The 22313-nt window shown below is 38.4% G+C and overlaps 1 protein-coding gene across 1 annotated transcript in view; it reads right to left on the bottom strand.

Annotated features, from left to right (window-relative positions):
- MALRD1 (MAM and LDL receptor class A domain containing 1) overlaps window positions 1–22313 on the bottom strand; it is a 576646-nt gene that overhangs the window by 110774 nt on the left and 443559 nt on the right. The window contains exon 34 of the mRNA XM_070382053.1: window positions 4931–5194. Coding sequence (XP_070238154.1) covers window positions 4931–5194 — 264 coding nt within the window. The remainder of the gene's footprint in view (window positions 1–4930; window positions 5195–22313) is intronic.

Below are 22313 nucleotides of genomic sequence, written 5' to 3'. Positions count from 1 at the left end.
GTGTGTGCTCAGTTGCTCAGCCGTGGCCAACCTTTTACAACCCTGTGGACTGTAGTCTGCCAGGCTCCTCTGTCCATGGGATTTTCCAGGCAAAAATATTTAAGTGGGTTGCCATGCCCTCCTCCAGAGGATCTTCCCAACCCAGAGATTGAACCCGCATCTCTTGCATTTCCTTCTTTGGCAGGTGGGTTCTTTACCACTAGCATCACCTGGGAAGCCCATCAATTAAAGTTAGATAGCAGTAAAACTATTCACCTCCCCATCTACTGGTCACAGTTATCTCTCTTCTTGATAGAGAGCATCCATGTACATCTCTTGATCCATCTCCATCTTTTCTCCTTGCTCTGGGCCCCAGGAGGCAGAACATCTTTCTTTATCTTTTGCTTTGATTGGGTTTGATTGATGGGTACCACCAGTGGGAGGTTAATGCAGAGGAAGAGACTGTGAGATTACCAATGGTTAGCTGCTCCCATTACAAATGCCACATCCTTTATCAAGTAGCTCTCCTTGATTCTAGATTCAAACAACTGTTCCCTCCTCTCTCATCCTTTGTTCTGTGGGTGACAAAAGACCTCCTTGTGGTTTTCCTATGCATATTACTTCCCTAATAAATAATTCCTTTATTAAAATAGTCAAAAATTGCACAACATCAACATGCCATCTATTTCTTGTCAGGACACTGACTGATACATCTGATGAAATAAAAATCTTCATGACGAATAGATTTCTATCAGAGGAATATCAATGAGAAGAATGTTTCTAGTTTGGGGTCATTTTCCCATATCATTAAACCATATTTATTTTTTTCCACTTACTTTAACAAATTGGATATTTTTGGTCAAACAAAAGTATCACTAACATAAGTGACACTTTTATAGAAAATATGGTATCAATGGAAATACATGGTTAAATATGAATTATTTTTAAATGTTGGACTCACCATATGCTCTGTTTAAGCATTCTGACCACTAAACATGTATTTTTGTAAAAATAAAAGACTTTTAAATATCAATTGGTATCAATTTTCCTGTATAAAATTTCAAACTTTTCAGAATTCTGTTCCTACAATGCTTAAAAACATGCAAGTCTCACAAAACAAACAATCAACCAAACCTCTTATTTTGTCCTATATTCCAGTCTCAATGCCACCTTCTTGAAGGGGTTTTCTACAGCTGGCTTCCCTCTATGATTTCTCATCTTCTCCACAAAAGGCTGATGTCACAATTCTGTCCTCCCACTCCACAGGGTGTTACCTCTCCAGGATCACAGCAACTACTTTAGCCTTTTCCCAATCTAAAAATTCTTAGTCCTAATTTTACGTGATCTCACAGAAACATCTGAACCTGTGCATACCCTCTGATACATAGATTTCTACCTTTGATTTAAGATCATCATTCTCTTTTGGTTGCCCTCCTATGTCTATGACCACATCTCCCTGTCTTTTGATTTTTTTTTAAAAACTATCCTTTAGATGTTCCTTAGGATTCTGTCTATCCCCTTATCTTTTTCCTCTATTATCTCATTTATAGCCACAGTCTGAATCATTGTATGCTAATAGCTTTGTATCTTTATATATCTTCCTTGAGCTCATTCCTGAGCTCCACACAGCCATTTTAAAACATATTCTGAATGTTTCCATGTGGGTATGCCAGAGATAACATAAATAAAACATGTTTAAAGGTGAAGCCACTTTCCTACCCTAAAAGGTCCTTCTCTTCCTATTTTTCCCAGCTCAAGAAATGGCAGATTAGCTGTCTTGTTGCCTAGATCAGAAATTTGGAAACTATTATTGATTTCTTTCTCCTGCTCTTCACTTGAATATCTCTTAAATCTATTCATACTCTGCACCATACCATTAACCTAATCAACCTCTTACTATTTCATGTGTGACATCTCCTAACCAAGCACCCATCCTCATTCCAATCCATTCCATGTACCACTTAAACACTTATCACTGGCATGATAGGGTGGACTCTTCAAGACCTAGTCCCTACTTATCTCTCCCAACTTATTTCTACGTTTTTCACCACAGACTCTAGTTATACGAAACATTCTTCAATCAAACAACTTCTCCTCTATTCTTGGAACATTCTCACTGGAATCAAGCATTTCAAATTGCCTAATGACTGTCTGTCTTTCCAAATTTGGCTCTGCAATCACTTTTCATGTTAAAATTTAGACACTCTGGCACCATAATTAGGGAGTACCCTATGTTATTCAATAACACTTTGGTTATCTCTCACAGAACTTACCACATGGTATCCCAACTATCATTTACTACTCTCCTTCACTAATATAGAATGTATCTAACAACCTGAGCTTGTATCGAGTCATGTCCATTGGATCATCAATGCCCAATACAATGTGTGGCATAAATTACATCCTTAAGGTCCGTCTAGTCAAGGCTATGGTTTTTCCAGTAGTCATGTATGGATGTGAGTTGGACTGTGAAGAAAGCTGAGTGCCAAAGAATTGATGCTTTTGAACTGTGGTGTTGGAGAAGACTCTTGAGAGTCCCTTGGACTGCAAGGAGATCCAACCAGTCCATCCTAAAGGAGACCAGTCCTGGGTGTTCATTGGAAGGACTGATGTTCAAGCTGAAGCTCCAATACTTTGGCTACCTGATGCGAAGAGCTGACTCATTGGAAAAGACCCTGATGCTGGGAAAGATTGAGGGCAGGAGGAAAGGGGGACGACAGAGGAAGAGATGGTTGGATGGCATCACCGACTCTCAATGGACATGGATTTGGGTGGACTCCAGGAGTTGGTGATGGACAGGGAGGCCTGGCGTGCTGCGGTTTATGGGGTCACAAAGAGTCGGACACAACTGAGCGACTGAACTGAACTGAATGAAGGTTTGTGAATGAATGAATGGCAGTTTATAAAATGCCATTCTAAATAAAAAAAAATCCATAAAAAAAAGAAAAACTGTTATGCTTTCAATTTTTTAGTAAATTGTCACCATCAGATGACAATCCTGTAATTATTACTCTAGCATTTTGTCCACAATATATTTTCATGCAATTTTCCCTACAGAACCATAACTCAATAAATATTTTGGAGATGGAGAAGAGCAATCTTTCACAGTACCATCTGTTCCTAATGTACACTTATTTCCCTTTAGGAGCAGAATTCCATATATTACTATCTCATCAAATACCAATTTTCTAACATATGTCTAAAAGCATAAGAATACAGTATCTTCCTATGCTTCTCTTTAAATAGCACTGTTATTTGAAGTCAAATACCATATGACTGTATTAAGCTTAATCTGATTTCTTTTTTATTTTTATTTTTTTAAATTTGGCCAAGCCACAAGGCTTGTGGGATCTTAGTTCCCCAACCAGGGATGGAACCTGCACCTATAGGAGTGAAAGTGCCCATTAATAATCACTGGACCACCAGGGAATTCCTTAACTTAATCTGATTTCTAACAGCCAAATTCCATTAGAGCCTTGATCAGAACAGGGATAAGTATCTTGGCTTCCTTTTCCTCATTTGCCTCTATTTGCCTCTTACTTGCCTCTAAGACAATATTATATGACCTCACAAACTGACTTTACTATAGAAAGAATATACATGTAGGAAATAACAGGGAAATAGAAAGCCAAGGAAAAGAGATTCACTGATTTAAAGCTAAGACCTTTAAACACACACAAAAAAACATTCAAAAACTGTCTTACTTTACTTCATTCATCTTCATGCCTTTTGCAATAGATATCATAATTCTGGATGCTCACGCAAAATGGGGCACTGAAATAGCCTTCTATTTTTTTTCCAATACCCTCATCTTACAGTTACATTCCAAACTTTACTGCTCCAGAAAAAGTGGCCACTAGCATGTGGCTTATGGAGCTCTATCACTGCAGCTCATATACAGTGTGATATTACCTGAAACCAGACAAAAAATAATTAAATAAAATGCTAGTGGTGCCTTGACTCCACCATGATTATGTGCTCACCTTAGAGATTGGTGTAATTTGTGTAATTACTTTAACACTAAAGAAAGAAGTTGATGAATGCAGGACCGAGAATTTTACATGCATTCTCTCCAATTCTTATAGCTCTGTAAGGCAGGCATAACATGGGCTGTGAGACTGACTCAAATGACTTTCCCCAAATTGTACAGGTAGTAAGTGATGAAGATGAGGTCAAACCAGATGTCCCACTGATGTACTCTGGCATTAACTTTTAAAAAAAAATGTATTTGTTTATGGCTGGCTAGGTCTTTGTTGCTGCACGTGGACTTTCTCGAGTTGTGGCGAGTGGGGGCTACTCTCTAGTTGCGCGTGGGCTTCTCCTCACCACGCCTCCTATTGTTACAGAGCACGGGATCCACAGCACAGGCTCAGTAGCTACGGCACACAGACTTAGTTGCTCTGTGGCATGTGGAATCTTCCTCGACCAGGGATAGAACCCATGTCTCTTGCATTGGCAGGTAGCTTTTTTATCTATTGTATCACCAGGGAAATCCTGCATTGACTCTTACTGACATAACATCCATCAAGGTCCAGGTCTAAACTCTAATTACATTTATTCACTAAAATGGATATTTCCCCACTTGCTTGCGCCATCTTCATGAACATGTTTAGGGAAGAAATTATAATTACATGTCTTTAATCCATCCCCACACACATTTTAAAAACTAATGGATCTGTAAGAGCATCCCCTATATGAATGATTCAGATGCAACTATAAAAAGGAGACGAGACACATCTAACAGAGATTAGTATGACTACAAACAAAATGTTTCCAGAAATGCTAAGCAAGGACTGTACACTTTGTTCAGCAACATAGCACAAACAACTTTGTTATTGATGATATGCTCATGCTAAGACTCTAGAGAACTTTGTTTTATCTGTCAAGCTCTCTCTATCATTTCCAAACAGCATTTCTTCCCTGGAACACTGAATGAATGAAAATAACTCACAGCAGCCAGATTCGTCTTCATTAAAGTAGCAGTCAGGCACTCCATCACAAAGCAGGAGGGACGGGATACACTCATGGATAGAGCACTGGAATTCTGTTTGACCACAGAGCTGGGGAAGGGGGCTGATAGGACAATCCATTTCATCAGATCCATCTGTGCAATCTTCCTGTCCATTACATTTCCCTGCAAGAGGGACACACTGGACAACGTAGATACAAGAAAACTGATCAGCTTCACACAGTGACGGCTGTACTGTGACAAGACCTGAAAAAGAGAGCAAGTCATTTTCACATTAGGCGAGTTAGCTCTCTGTCCAGTGCTGAAACATTGTAAGATATTTTCAATGAAACATTTAGCTAATTTAAGTATTAATTTTCTATTAGGAATAATAAGAACTCTAACATAACAGGCCAACATAATTACAGAATACACCTTATATTAACCTCAGAAACATTTTTATAAAGGGCATCATTACTGTTAAAAAATGACACTTTCCAATTAAAGAGGAAATTGTGATTCATATTCTTAAATTCAACCATCAGATTTTCTTGGAGGAGTAAAAACACTTTTATATGGTAAGTTAGGCACTTTGAAGGGTTACATTAATAATTTTAGCATTTAAGGAAATTGGCATTATGTCCTTATTAACTGTTTCTCACTGACTTCATCTTGGGGAATTTGGCTCCTGAGAACTTGGGGAGGACTGAGTCACAGAATTGAGGCTGCTATGGTTTTGTCACACTATTCTTCGCTCTTCAATAAAAGTACAATATGTGCAGTCGTATCAGAAGTAGAGATGAAAGCATAGCTTAAGCCAAGATATCACACTAGTGAGACTCTTCAAGATAATGTGATTCATACCCAACAATCCCATTTTATATATAAGGATACTGAGGCTTATAAAATTTTAGTGTCCAAAGACACAATGTAAGTTTAATGAAGTTTTATCACATGAAACTGTTCCACAGCAATGGTTTGAACCAACACTTAAAGCATGAGAGAAGAGTGCTGACTTGCTGCTGTTTCTAGAGGTCAGAGAGTATCTGTGAATATACAGGATTGCACTAATTTGCTGGAACATTATTCTTGGAGCAGTCTTTCTACTTCTTATCATTTCTGGGACATATGATAATGGGCTAATCAGTATTTTAGGGAAAAAAAATAGCATGTAATGGGGATTGGGAATTCCCTGGAGGTCCAGTGGTTAAGACTTCACCTTCCAATATAAGGCATGTGGATTTGATCCCTGATCAAGGAACTAAGATCCCACATGCCTTGTGGTCAAAAAACCAAAACGTAAAACAGAAGCAATAAAGTAACAGAGACAATAAAGACTTTAAAAATGGTGCATGTCAAAAAAAATTCTTAAAAAAAGGAAATAATGCGAACCAGTTCAGGAATACCTTTTTTTTGTGTTACATTTTAAAACTATTATTTATGGATTTTGTAAGAATGATTTGTTTTAAACATAAGAATGGTGGTGTGAATTCATTTTAGAAATGAAATCTAAAAGTTTCTCTCCCACTCAGTAGTGGTGATATACTCAGAACATATTTAAATTTGAACCCTGTGATGAAAGTCATGTATCTGAGGGAATTTTTGTTCATGAGAATAAGCATGTTTAAGTGGAGAGGGAAACATGTATGACTCTGAGATGTTTGTATCATGTTTTTATTTAATTATCTAAGATACAGCAGTGCATACAACTGCAGTGTTCCAATGGAAACATTCTGAATGAAAACTTAGAAAGTAAATTGGATTTAAATTTTTATAAATATATATATATATAGCATATATATCTTTTGATATTTAACCATGGTCAAATGAATAATTTCTCTTCATTCTTTTTATTAATCTCACATTGCAGGAATGGCAGACAGCCTTACTTTCATTTTTTTTCTCAAACATTTTATGGACTAAACTTTTATCTTTATAAACTTCCCTCAAGGTAGAACCTCAGCTCAAGGTTGAAAAAGCTGGATAAACTTTTTGCATGTGAAGAAAACCTAGAACTAATTTTAGTAATTAACCTATTACTTAGTTAAGCTATAAATCTTTTCGGAAAAAACACGAGGGAAGTAATTTTCTGTATTTCACAAGCTTCTTGCCTTATTCAAAATGAAGTATGTGTGCTTTCCTTTATATTTTTGCTTAGATAAGATATGCACAAATAAACTTCTCTCTTGTTTGGAGACAGCAATTCTGTTAAATTCTAGAATCATTTCTATCAAAAGATACTCAAACTCACTTGATCTAAGTCCTTCTTTACAGGAAGCCTGGTAGGCTTGTATTGTCTCCTGTGGACTCTGTCTTGTATTGTCCAGATTTTTCTTGCAAGGTCAAGGCCCTCATTCCCCCGACTGCTGAGAGGTTACCAGATGATAGCGCACAGCTGTCTACCTCTACCATCTTCCCTCTAAAGTCACACACCCTTGCAGAGGCTGTTCCTGGCAGAATTTTCCAGTTGTCACAGTTGACCAATGGTGCTGGAAGGTTGATTATGGGGGAGACAGGTATACACAAACTCTCTGTAATTTTCACCTCATTTTGCTGTGAACCAAAAACTGTTTTAAGAAATAAATTCTGTGTGTACATCTCAGCACCAATATCCCTCAGAATCTGTATTCTAGCCTATGACTCATGTTTGATATTTTTCTTTTCAAATTTCCTGTGTTTTAGTTTCTCTAAGTTCCTTTTAAAATCCAGCATTTAAAATTCACAGTACTTATGTAAGTATTGGAGAAGGCAATGGCACCCCACTCCAGTACTCTTGCCTGGAAAATCCCATGGACAGAGAAGCCTGGTAGGCTGCAGTCCATGGGGTCGCTAAGAGTCAGACACGACTGAGCGACTTCACTTTCACTTTTCACTTTCATGCATTGGAGGAGGAAATGGCAACCCACTCCAGTGTTCTTGCCTAGAGAATCCCAGGGACGGCTGGGCCTGGTGGGCTTCCGTCTATGGGGTCGCACAGAGTCGGACACGACTGAAGCGACTTAGCAGGAGTAGCAGCAAGTAAGTATACTGTCCATTGGTCAAGCCACATGGTCCATTTCTTCCCATGCCCAGTGAGCTGCTTAGTCAGTTGTTTAAAACCAATAGAACGGAGGTGCAGGGCCAGTGAATGCACAAGAGAAATGGCATCATTTCAGTCACCCTGCTTATTTAACTTATATGCAGAGCACATTATGAGAAACGCTGGGTGGGAAGAAGCAGAAGCTGGAATCAAGATTGCCAGGAGAAATATCAATAACCTCAGATATGCAGATGACACCACCCTATGGCAGAAAGTGAAGAGTAACTAAAAAGCCTCTTGATGAAAGTGAAAGTGGAGAGTGAAAAAGTTGGCTTAAAGCTCAACATTCAGAAAATGAAGATCATGGCATCCGGTCCCATCACTTCATGGGAAATAGATGGGGAAACAATGGAAACAGTGTCAGACTTTATTTTTCTGGGCTCCAAAATCACTGCAGATGGTGACTGCAGCCATGAAATTAAAAGACACTTACTCCTTGGAAGGAAAGTTATGACCAACCTACATAGCATATTCAAAGGCAGAGACATTACTTTGCCTACAAAGGTCCATCTAGTCAAGGCTATGGTTTTTCCTGTGGTCATGTATGGATGTGAGAGTTGGACTGTGAAGAAGGCTGAGTGCTGAAGAATTGATGCTTTTGAACTGTGGTATTGGAGAAGACTCTTGAGATTCCCTTGGGCTGCAAGGAGATCCAACCAGTCCATTCTGAAGGAGATAAGCCCTGGGATTTCTTTGGAAGGAATGATGCTAAAGCTGAAATTCCAGTACTTTGTCCACCTCATGCGAAGAGTTGACTCATTGGAAAAAGACTCTGATGCTGGGAGGGATTGGGGGCAGGAGGAGAAGGGGACGACAGAGGATGAGATGGCTGGATGGCATCACTGACTCGATGGACGTGAGTCTGAGTGAACTCTGGGAGTTGGTGATGGACAGGGAGGCCTGGTGTGCTGCGATTTATGGGGTCGCAAAGAGTCAGACACGACTGAGCGACTGAACTGAAGTGAACTGAACCCAACTTTGCCTCCTTGAACATGGACATGATTGTTCATTATGTGTGAGAGTTACTTTGAGGGAATGTAGCATGATCAGAAAAGGCAATGGATGACTTTCAAGCTGGAATCAAGAGTGCCAGGAAAATATCAACAACCTCAGATATACAGATGATACCACTCTAATGGCACAAAAGTGAAGAGGAATTAAAGAGCCCCAATTGGAAAAGATCCTGATGCTGGGAAAGATTGAGGGCAGGAGGAGAAGGAGGTGACTGAGGATGAGATGGCTAGACAGCATCACTAACTCAATGGACATGAATTTGAGCAAACTCCAGGAGATGGCAGAGGACAGGGAAGGCTGGCACGCTGTAGTCCACAGGGTTGCAAAGAGTTGGGCATGGATGAGCAACTGAACAACAAAAGTACAACCAGAGCAAAAGAAAACCAATATCCAGAAAGTCAACTGAAATAAACCTCAAAGAGTAAAGTGAGAATAGGAAGGATGAAAGGTAAGAAAGAGAGATTGAGGGACATCAGGAATGTTGGTGACTGTGACAGGGGCAGAGAGAGAAAGTGGAAAGAAAGACAGTGCAAGAAAATGTGGATTCATTTTGACAATATGATTCAATTTTTAACTTACAGGTGTTCTTATTGCTGTTCAGCCAACATTTCTCAAGCTGTATCTGATTACGGGAATTGTGAAGACCTGATACCGTGAAGACTTAGTACAATTGTACACACATACACTCACACACATATTATATCATCTTAGCTTTAGGGGCATGTTTCTCAAATAGATCACAAGTCTAAAGCATGTTGGGTTCAAAAACCAAGGGTATCTCACATTGTGGTTTGCAACTGATTCACAGTCCATGAGGTCGCAAAGAGCTGGACACGATTGAGCGAATTTTACTACTCTTTGCAGGCTGGAGCTGATTGAAGGCATTGTTAACTAACTTTTGCATTCCCAGGAATCAAAGACATTCCTCTCATTACCACATTCCACTTCATATTGTGCTATGTAGACAGGTACAATTTCTAACACTATGGATATTTCTTTGTTCTCCTAAAATGATGTTCAGTGTCATTGTTCACTTAGTTTGGGTAGTAGCTGAAATACCTTTTTTTTAGAGCAATAAACATTATAAACAATATAAAGCAAAAACATTTCATACTGATGATTTACAGTGAAATACAGTGTAGCATTCTCATGAATTTCATGTAAATTCAATAAAAGTCTAAAAGTGCCCAAGGAAAATCTCATGGATTTTGATCTTTATGATTAATATGTTTAGTGAAAGCAAAATTGATTGCCTGTTTTGGAGGGAAAGAAAAAATATGCACAGGGGAACTTTAGTTTTAAAGAGCAGGAATTAAGCTTTTGCCAAATCTTGCCATACTCAATGACACAAATGGTAAAATGCTTATGTAAAATATGATAGCCAGTTATAAATTGGTAATTCTTTGTCTTTGGCCAATACTTCATTAACAACATTCAAAAATGTTACAGGAAGCTACAAGAGGGGAAGCAGATGATAAAGTTTTAACCTGAATTCTGCAGAACTCTTGATTTCAGATCATTTTGAATTAAAATTTAATTTTTATATCTTTGCAAATCACTTCATAAAGTATAAAAATATTTCTTTTTCAATTAAAAATACTTAGCTTTAATGTGGAGTCATAAAAGAATCATTTTTATCTTTTTATATCATTTCAATATTTAATAGTTTAAATATTCCTAGAAAGATGGAATGTGACTTCAGGTTGAACTAAAGAAGATAGAAGAGCCTGACATAAACAGAGCAGTATGGGGAGCGCTGGAGTGAGTGATGAATCAGGAGAACTTGGGTGGGTGGTTAGATAGGCTATATAGAAATGTCAAAAGTCTAACACAGTAAACAAAAATAAAGGAAATTTAAAAGTTTGCAAAAGGTGAGTCCAAAGTTTTGGGTTGACCAAAAAGTCTGTTCAGGTTTTTCCATAACATCATATGAAAAATCTGAACAAATTTTTTGGCCAACCCAATAGAAGCTGCTAAGTATTTGAAAAGAGATGCCATATGGAAAGTGATAATTATTTTCAGAGTGAATGGCAGAGCTAGTTAAAGCTAAGGCTAAAATAAAGATAGAAGAATACTAGAAATTAAATTTGTTTTACATTTGAGAAGAGACCATATATCTACATGACACAGAAATCAAGAAAAAGAGTAACAATTATTGAAATTGAAAAAGATAGAAGAGACAAGTTCAAAATTGATACAGACATACAGATATGCACAGACATACAGATGGCAACCGCAGCCATGAAATTAAAAGATGCTTGCTCCTTGGAAGAAAAGCTATGACAAACTTAAACAGCCTATTAAAAAGCAGATACATTACTTTACCAACAAAGGCCATCTAGTCAAAGCTATGGTTTTTCCAGTAGTCATATATGGATGTGAGAGTTGGATTATAAAGAAAGCTGAGTTCTGAAGAATTGATGCTTTTGAACTGTGGTGTTGGAAAAGACTCTTGAGAGTCCCTTGGATTGCAAGGAGATCAAACCAGTCCATCCTAAAGGAAATCAGTCCTGAATATTCGTTGGAATGATTGATGCTGAAGGTGAAGCTCCAGTACTTTGGCCACCTAATGTGAAGAACTGATTCATGGGAAAAGACGCTGATGCTGGGAAAGATTGAAGGCAGAAGGAGAAGGGGACGACAGAGGATGAGATGGTTGGATGGCATCACCGATGCACATGAGTTTGAGCAAGCTCCAGGTGTTGGTGATGGACAGGGAGGCCTGGTGTGCTACAGTCCATGGGGTTGCAAAGATCAGACATGACTGAGCAACTAAACTTAACTGAACAGATTAGCACTGATAAATGCATATATGTACTTTTGTGTAACAACTGTGTGTATAGATATATGTGCTCATGCACTACACACAGAGGCAGGTTATTTGAAACCATGAAGCTCTTTGCTAGTGACAGAAAGGCTGGAGGAGAGACACACGGCAGTGGATGTTGGGTTACCTACAACATGAGGTTGTGATGGAGCCGCTCTCTCCCCAGCACACAGAGGCTGGACGTGAGAGAAAATAAAAAAACACAGTTTCCATACTGGGGAAAATCAAGAGCCGAAGGAGCAGAACATCATTTTTACCCAACATCAGTATTTGCCACAGTGATAGCCAATACCTTCCTAACTATAAATAGTGATTCCACTGCAAATGTCTGAAACTGCATAAATGAAGAATTTTCTGCCTACTTATACCCTTCAGTAATCTAAAACATATGTGAATGTGGAAACATGCATAAAATATGGAATGTTAGAACAGTTGTTGGTCATTCCTTTCTTGTCATGAAGCCTGGAACCCAGAGAGAGACCCCAGTGGATAAGAGATAAATTCCTATACCATGTTCATGGATTGGAAGAATCAATATAGTGAAAATGAGTATACTACCCAAAGCAATTTATAGATTCAACGCAATCCCTATCAAGCTACCAACAGTATTCTTCACAGAGCTAGAACAAATAATTTCACAATTTGTATGGAAATACAAAAAACCTCGAATAGCCAAAGCGATCTTGAGAAAGAAGAATGGAACTGGAGGAATCAACCTACCTGACTTCAGGCTCTACTACAAAGCCACAGTTATCAAGACAGTATGGTACTGGCACAAAGACAGAAATATTGATCAATGGAATAAAATAGAAAGCCCAGAGATAAATCCACGCACATATGGACACCTTATCTTGACAAAGGAGGCAAGAATATACAATGGATTAAAGACAATCTCTTTAACAAGTGGTGCTGGGAAATCTGGTCAACCACTTGTAAAAAGAATGAAACTGGACCACTTTCTAACACCATACACAAAAATAAACTCAAAATGGATTAAAGATCTAAATGTAAGACCAGAAACTATAAAACTCCTAGAGGAGAACATAGGCAAAACACTCTCCGACATACATCACAGCAGGATCCTCTATGACCCACCTCCCAGAATATTGGAAATAAAAGCAAAAAATAAACAAATGGGACCTAATTAACCTTAAAAGCTTCTGCACATCAAAGGAAACTATTAGCAAGGTGAAAAGACAGCCTTCAGAATGGGAGAAAATAATAGCAAATGAAGCAACCGACAAACAACTAATCTCAAAAATATACAAGCAACTCCTACAGCTCAACTCCAGAAAAATAAAAGACCCAATCAAAAAATGGGCCAAAGAACTAAATAGACATTTCTCCAAAAAAGACATACAGATGGCTAACAAACACCTGAAAAGATGCTCAACATCACTCATTATCAGAGAAATGCAAATCAAAACCACTATGAGGTACCATTTCACACCAGTCAGAATGGCTGCGATCCAAAAGTCTACAAATAATAAATGCTGGAGAGGGTGTGGAGAAAAGGGAACCCTCTTACACTGTTGGTGGGAATGCAAACTAGTACAGCCACTATGGAGAACAGTGTGGAGATTCCTTAAAAAACTGGAAATAGAACTGCCTTATGATCCAGCAACCCCACTGCTGGGCATACACACTGAGGAAACCAGAAGGGAAAAGAGACACGTGTACCCCAATGTTCATCATAGCACTGTTTATAATAGCCAAGACATGGAAGCAACCTAGATGTCCATCAGCAGATGAATGGATAAGAAAGCTGTGGTACATATACACAATGGAGTATTACTCAGCCATTAAAAAGAATACATTTGAATCAGTTCTAATGAGGTGGATGAAACTGGAGCCTATTATACAGAGTGAAGTAAGCCAGAAGGAAAAACATAAATACAGTATTCTAAACGCATATATATGGAATTTAGAAAGATGGTAACAATAACCCTGTGTATGAGACAGCAAAAGAGACACTGATGTATAGAACAGTCTTATGGACTCTGTGGGAGAGGGAGAGGGTGGGAAGATTTGGGAGAATGACATTGTAACATGTAAAATATCATGTAAGAAACGAGTTGCCAGTCCAGGTTCGATGCACGATACTGGATGCTTGGGGCTAGTGCACTGGGACGACCCAGAGGGATGGTATGGGGAGGGAGGAGGAGGAGGGTTCAGGATGGGGAACACATGTATACCTGTGGTGGGTTCATTTTGATGTTTGGCAAAACTAATACAATTATGTAAAGTTTAAAAATAAAATAAAATTAAAAAAAAAAAAAAAAAAAGAGATAAATTCCTCTCTTATCATCTCCAGATAATGCTATACTATACTTCTTGGTCTGCCATATCTGTGCTGGTGTGGCCTCTTTTGTATGCACTGTTGGGTCAGGTAAAGTACTTGACTTAATGTAATGCTACTGTTCACTGATAGCTCTAGTTCCATATTAACTAAATTTTAATAGTCAAAGAATTCCCCAAATGTTAAACTCTTGACTTCTATATTAGGGCCAATATTATTAAGCACACTCCCCTTTTAATCCATGCTTTACATTGCTTCAAATATATATTTCCCAAAAGAAGAATCCTGCTCAAAAATGGTTCTCCAAAGTCTGACACAATGAAGTCCGCTGTCCTCATAAGATAAAGGTCCACTGTCCTGTGGTTATTCAGTGACTTAACTCCTGGTTCAGTCTCACCAGTGCTCTCCCATTAAGCCTAAAATTGCAGAGGAAATAGTGACTCTCTTTCAGTTATGACTGTATTGTACTCTGCCAATTATGACTGTATTTTACTCTTTGACTATTTCAGTTATGACTGTATTGTACTCTTTGGGCTTCCCTGGTGGCTCAGATGGTAAAGAATCCACCTGTAACATGGGAGACCTGGGTTCAATTCCTGGGCTGGGAAGATCACCTGGAGGGAGGGAATGGCAACCCACTCCAGTATTCTTGCCTGGTGGATACCCATGGACAGAGGAGCCTGGTGGGCTACAGTCCATGGGGTCACAAAGAGTCAGACACTACTGAGTGACTAAGCACAATACTCTTTGTCAGTTGAGGTGAGGCAAAGAAGAGAATGCTGTTGTCATTCCTGTAAGTGGGAAGGTTTTCACTTATAATTATGAGGGTGTTTTGGCATCAATCAATTATTACATCTTTGTCTCAGTGTAGAAGGGTTGAGATGCAGAGTGGAAAGCTGTTTCTTTAACACACTCTACAAATACACACAATTGAAGGAAATCTAAGAGTCTCAGGCAATCTGTCTGTGAGGGAACATTGCTGAATTTCATACCTACTTTGGGGACTTTCTACATGTCCCGAGAAAGTCAAAGGAGAGAGGCAGATACCAAGATGAAGATATGGAGGTGGGCAGTAGAGACGACCAGTCAGGAATTAAATATGGTGGTCTTTTAGAGATCTCCCAGCTGTACTGTAGTGACTGCCTCTATGATCTAAGAGAAAGTGGTGGGGATAGCCCATAACTTTTAGTTAACAGGGCCTTGGCTCTAAGCACAAAGACAAATACCTCCAGCTATGTTTAACTTACTATAACTTTTGAGGAATAGGAATGAATAACTTTCTCTAAAGTTTAGTGTTCTATATGATTGAATTACTATTAATTTTAAAATCATATAATTTGAAGACTAATTTCTGCCCTTTTAATAAACCCATTTAAAATGTACAGCTATATACCTGAAACTAATACAACATTGTAAAATAAAATTTTAAAAGTTAAAAATACACTTTAAGTCAAAAAGAACTCATAGAAATAGTACTTCATTCGTTGCTTAATGACAAAAATTGATTTATTGGGAAGATTAAAAAATGATTATTTTAAAGTGCGTTGGATTATTTTGCTCCATATGGAATTCTATAGGAGGCATGCCTATTTAACATACCTTAATTACATTTTAATCAGAAACAGCAGAATGGGCAAAATGCAAGATCTGGATATTTTAGAACTTGAACTGACTTCTTATCAATTATCTCCATCCAACAGAGAAGACCAACTATGGGTCTATTATTCCTTTATACCTTTTTCTAATAAAAAACTGCTTATTTCTCTAACCTCATATTTTTTATTTTGAGGAAGTTCATATTAGTGAAAATGATAACTCATATATGTAAACCCATTTATTTACTCTTTGTTAAGACAAGAAAGTTGTTTTTTATTTTCTATTTTCCTATTTAAAAGAGTGGTCAGTCTTTGCTGAGTAAAATATTCTCACCATGCCAGTAAGATGCTATCAGAAAAACGGGCATTCTGTTGAAGTCACTTGTTTTCAATGAAAAGAAAAAAGGCCTTTCTTAAAATAGATTTCTTAGTGAATGAGTGTCACTTTCTTATTCTATTTCTTAGGCAACAGACAAACACCCTTGCTTTCGTAGATCTGAATGTTTTCCAGATAACAACATGTGTGTTCCAGGGAATAAGGAGACCTGTAATAGAAACAGACTTAAATAGCCCAAGAGAACTAAACAGGCCCAGACTGACCTTGGCTATTGAAAAACTCCCAGAATCCCTCAGATACACTTGGCTTGGTAAAACATTTGGCCTGCTGAGTATTTCCAAGTAAAAGGAAAAGAGTCAGAAAAGGTTATGATCATTTTCAAACTGACTGTGCAGTAGAGAAATAACAATCTCCATATTTTATTTTAAATATACATATATTTATATACTATGGTACAAAATATATATGATTATGTGGTAAATATCATTTTTCACATAAGAGCATTCACCTTTAAGACAGAGAAGTGTGGTTTATTGTTATGTTCAATATGAGGCACTTGTCAAATCCAGGCTAATGGAGTATGGTTCCTACTGGGACTGATTTTTCCATGGTTGTCATTTGGATTTCTTGCCCCTAATTCAACAGAATTCCTTCCAGTCTGAGGATCAGCAGGAAATCAAGTAAGAACCACCTCATAGTACAACAGACAAGCTCCTCCAAATGTAGTTAAGAGGGAATCCAGATTTTACTCCTATAAATTGGCTTGGTATTCGCTTTTAATGTCATTTTTCTGGTTCCTGTATTTTTCCCTTCTAATCTAACGTCCTTTCTGGGAATAAAGAGGAATTATTATATTATTTGACAGACTATGAGGACTTCACAACCCACAGTAACAGATTTAAAACGTAATAATATTCTATAAACCAGTAAGTGAATCAGAATGAACAGACAATAATTTTCCTTCAGCTTTTTGTACATTCATTATTATTCCTTTAAAGATTAGGCCCATGAATGACTCACTGAATCAGTATTATAAAACAGAACCATGTATTAAAACTATGGTTTATTTATCTACAGTTGCTATGATACCACTTCTGATATAAAATGGATATCTACTCTATATCATATACTTTTTTCAAATTTATATTTTTGTCCATCAACCTAAAATTAAAGATCACTTACACACAACAAAATTTTCTTTAAAAAATAAGATAATGGAAATTTTTCAATGTAGAGGAACTAAAAGTGACAGAACTAAAAGCTACACATATCACAAAATACTATGCAAGATATTCTACAGGAGAGCTGCAAATTTAAGTCTAAGACAATCTGGAACAGAGTTTATCTTCCTGCTGGGACTATCAAGGATAAATTCAAGGATAATGACAGTTTTGCTCTGCCCTAGAAAGTGAAAAAGGATTTTAACAAGAGGAGATAAAGGACAGGGCATTCCCAGCCTGAGAAGTGGTAAGATTAAAGTCAATGAGATGAGAGGAGAGAATATAGGAAAATATAGGACAAGACTAGAGAAAGGCAAGAGGTCCTGTTTTAAGGGATCATTTTAGAACCAGAATCACACACCTAGCCAGGAGCTGCAATAAAGGGTAAGCAGTGTATTCAGCAGGCAACTGAGAGTCTCTAAGTATTTTTCTTCTTCTTTATAGCTTGTCTGAATTACTATATTTTGATTAGTCTCAGTTTTATTTCCTCTCTCACCACTGGCATATAGATAGATAATTTATTGTTTCTGGTCAGCCATATAAATTGAACCATATGGTTACCGAATATTCAGGCTTGATTATAAACTTTTTTAAAGAAGTAGAGGAATGGTGATCATCCAGGTGATGGATGATGTGGAAATTAGATATGAAAGAGTAACTTACAAGACTCTGAAGCATGGGCATTTGACTAGGGCTTGGTCAATAGTATGCTTCCAATCAGTTCTTTTAATTTTGTGGGAAAGAGAAAGGCACAATTAGAGAATACTCATAATGATGGCAGGGAAGTAGAGAGGTCAGCTCTGAAGGAAGTATTCATAGGCAGTGGAATTAGGCAGTTTTACTCACTTTCTGCTCATTTTTCTTAGACTCTTAGTTTTACATTTAATTTTTGGAGTAATCTAATATTCTTTCAATAAACTTATTTTCTGCCTTTTAAGTTAGCCTAAGTCAGATACTGTTGCTTGCAATAAAAAAGAAAAATCTTTCTGTTGCTATGGTAAGAAAACTGCAAGAAATACTTTTTTGGAACTTACACTACAGTAGGGACTAGAACATTAAGTTGATCATTATGTGTGAGTAAATTAGACAAATCGGGTATGCAGCCATAAGAGAGATTCTGATGAGTCATAAGAAGCCCTTGAACTACAGTCTGAGCAACAAAAGGGAACTGGGGGGTGGGGGGTGGGGGTGGGGGAAGAAGGCGAAGTCTATAGAATATGCTGCCTGAGGTATGCTTGGAATAAGCAAATGGAGTAAAAAATACTGGTTTCAAAGTGAATATTTGAGGAAAAAAAAGGCACTAAAATATTGATAATATCCTTTATGGCTATTCATAACCAAGACGTTTTGGGGCTTTGAAAATATCAACTGATACAAATGCTATAAATATCCTTATGATAGGGTAAGTTTTCATTAGCAATATTCTGGATACATTATGTGAAATAAATATGCCCATCCTTTGCCCTGACTTTGCACTCCAGGATGTCTGGCTCTAGGTGAGCGATCACATCATCATGGTTATCTGGGTCATAGAAATCTTTTTTGTATAGTTCTGTGTATTCTTGCCACCTCATCTTAATATCTTCTGCCTCTGTTGAGTCCATGCAATTTCTGTCCTTTATTGTGCCCATCTTTGCATGAAATGCTCCCTTGGTATCTCTAACTTTGTTGAAGAGATCTCTAGTCTTTCCCATTCTACTGTTTCCCTCTATTTCTTTGCATTGATCACTTAGGAAGGCTTTCTTATCTCTCCTTGCTTGAACTGCATTCAAATGGGTATATCTTTCCTTTTCTCCTTGCCTTTTGCTTCTTTTCTCAGCTATTTGTAAGGCTTCCTCAGACAACCATTTTGCCTTTTTGCTGGAGTGCGAGGTCAAGTGGGACTTAGGAAGCAACACTATGAACAAAGCTTGGAGGTGATGGAATTCCAACTGAGCTATTTCAAATCCTAAAAGACGATGCTATTAAAGTGCTATACTCAATATGCCAGCAAATTTGGAAAACTCAGCAGTGGCCACAGGAAGAGAAAAGGTCAGTTTTCATTCCAATCCCAAAGAAAGGCAATGTCAAAGAATGTTCAAATTACCGCACAACTGCATTCATCTCACACGCTAGTAAAGAAAAGCTCAAAATTATCCAAGCTAGGATTCAATAGTACATGAACAATGAACTTCCAGATATTCAAGCTAGATTTAGAAAAGGCAGAGGAACCAGAGATCAAATTGCCAACATCTGTTGTATCATCAAAAAAGCAAGAGAGCTCCAGAAAAACATCTACTTTTGCTTTCTTGACTATGCTAAAGCCTTTGATTGTGTAGATCACAACAAACTATGGATAATTCTTAAAGAGATGGGAATATCAGACCACCTTACCTTCCTCCTGAGAAATCTGTATGTAGGTCAAGAAGCAACAGTTAGAACTGGACATGGAACAATGGACTGGTTCCAAATTGGAAAGGAATACATTGAGGCTGTATATTGTCACCCTGCTGATTTAACTTACATGCAGAGCACATCATCCAAGATGACAGGCTGGGTGAAGCACAAACTAGAATTAAGACTACAGGCAGAATATCAGTAACTTCAGATATGCAGATGACACCAAACTTATGGCAGCAAGCAAAGAAGAACTAAAGAGCCTCTTGATGAAAGTGAAAGAGGAGAATGAAAAAGTTGGCCTAAAACTCAACATCCAAAAAACTAAGATCATGGCATCAGGTCCAATCACTTCATGACACATAGATGGGAAAACAATGGAAACAGTGGGAGGCTTTATTTTCTTGGTCACCAAAATCACTGCAGATGGTGACTGCAGCGATGAAATTAAAAGATGCGTGTTCCTTTGAATAAAAACTGTGACTAATCTAGACAGCTTGGAGAATTTTGAGCATTACTTGACTAGCATGTGAGATGAGTACAATTGTGTGGTAGTTTGAGCATTCTTTGGCATTGCCTTTCTTTGGGATTGGAATGAAAACTGACCTTTTCCAGTCCTGTGGCCACTGCTGAGTTTTCCAAATTTGCTGGCATATTGAGTGCAGCACTTTCACAGCATCATCTTTCAGGATTTGAAATAGCTCAACTGAAATTCCATCACCTCCACTAGCTTTGTTTGTAGTGATGCTTTAATCTGTATGCAGGTCAGGAAGCAACAGTTAGAACTGGACATGGAACAACAGACTGGTTCCAAATAGGAAAAGGAGTACGTCGAGGCTGTATATTGTCACCCTGCTTATTTAACTTATATGCAGAGTACATCATGAGAAACGCTGGGTGGGAAGAAGCACAAGCTGGAATCAAGATTGCTGGGAGAAATGTCAATAACCTCAGATATGCAGATGACACCACCCTTCTGGCAGAAAGTGAAGAACTAAAGGGCCTCTTGATGAAAGTGAAAGAGGAGAGTGAAAAGTTGGCTTAAAGCTCAACATTCAGAAAACGAAGATCATGGCATCCGGTCCCAGCACGTCATGGGAAATAGATGGGGAAACAATGTCAGACTTTATTTTTTGGGGCTCCAAAATCACTGCAGATGGTGATTGCAGCCATGAAATTAAAAGACGCTTACTCCTTGGAAGGAAAGTTATGGCCAACCTAGATAGCATATTCAAAAGCAGAGACATTACTTTGCCAACAAAGGTTCGTCTAGTCAAGGCTCTGGCTTTTCCTGTGGTCATGTATGGATATGAGAGTTGGACTGTGAAGAAGGCTGAGCGCCGAAGAATTGATGCTTTTGAACTGTGGTATTGGAGAAGACTCTTGAGAGTCCCTTGGACTGCAAGGAGATCCAACCAGTCCATTCTGAAGGAGATTAGCCCTGGGATTTCTTTGGAAGGAATGATGCTAAAGCTGAAACTCCAGTACTTTGGCCACCTCATGTGAAGAGTTGACTCATTGGAAAAGACTCTGATGCTGGGAGGGATTGAGGGCAGGAGGAGAAGGGGATGACAGAGGATGAGATGGCTGGATGGCATCACTGATTGATGGATGTGAGTCTGATTGAACTCCGGGAGTTGGTGATGGACAGGGAGGCCTGGTGTGCTGCGATTCATGGGGTCGCAAAGAGTTGGACACGACTGAGCGACTGAACTGAACTGAACTGAACCTAGAAAGCATATTAAAAAGCAGAGACATTACTTTGCCAACAAGTATGTCTAGTCAAAGCCATTGTTTTTCCAGTAGTCATGGATGGATGTAAGAGTTGGTCTATAAAGAAAGCTGAGCTCTGAAGAATTGGTGCTTTCAAATTGTGGTGTTGGAGAAGACTCTTGAGAGTCCCTTGGACAGCAAGGATATCAAACCAGTCAGTCCTAAAGGAAATGAGTCCTAAAAATTCACTGGAAGGACTGATGCTGAAGCTGAAGTTCCAATAATTTGGCCACATGGTGCAAAGAACTGACTTTATTAGAAAAGACACTGATGCTTGGAAAGTATGAAGGCAGGAAGAGAAAGGGATGACAGAGGACAAGATGGTTGGATGGCATCACCAATTCAATGGACATGAGTTTGAGTGAGCTCTAGGCATTGGTGATGGACAGGGCAGCCTGGTGTGCTGCAGTCTATGGGTTCGCAAAGAGCCAGAACAACAGCAAGTGAACTGAACTGATTCTTTGCCCTGGACCACAGCTGTGGTCTTCACTCCTGTGTGGTGTTGGTAGGAAGCAAACACCATTAACAGTGAGGATCCTTCCTCTGAAGTGTGTGTAGAGCAGCCTATGTAAAGAAAAAGACGGCATGCTTTTCTTCTTAAACCCACCAACCTGCAGTGATGTCATACTGGTAAATTAAAATTAACCATGCTGGAGAATCGACACCAAGGAAATAGGAAAATGCTACACACGGGGCTTTTTTATTCTCTTGAGAACTAGCTTACCAGCACACCACTGAATATTTCTCAGGAATATTCATTGATGGCTCAATAAACCACATCTCTACGCCTGATGCTGCCTTCAAGTCAAATGAAACTGTCTTAGAACCATAGTTTAGAGCTAAGAGAGTTTCAATTACATTTGCTA

The sequence above is a fragment of the Bos mutus genome, chromosome 13, assembly GCF_027580195.1.
Source record: "Bos mutus isolate GX-2022 chromosome 13, NWIPB_WYAK_1.1, whole genome shotgun sequence".
NCBI classification, from domain to species: Eukaryota; Metazoa; Chordata; class Mammalia; order Artiodactyla; family Bovidae; genus Bos; species Bos mutus.
This window is presented reverse-complemented; position numbering and strand designations above follow the sequence as displayed.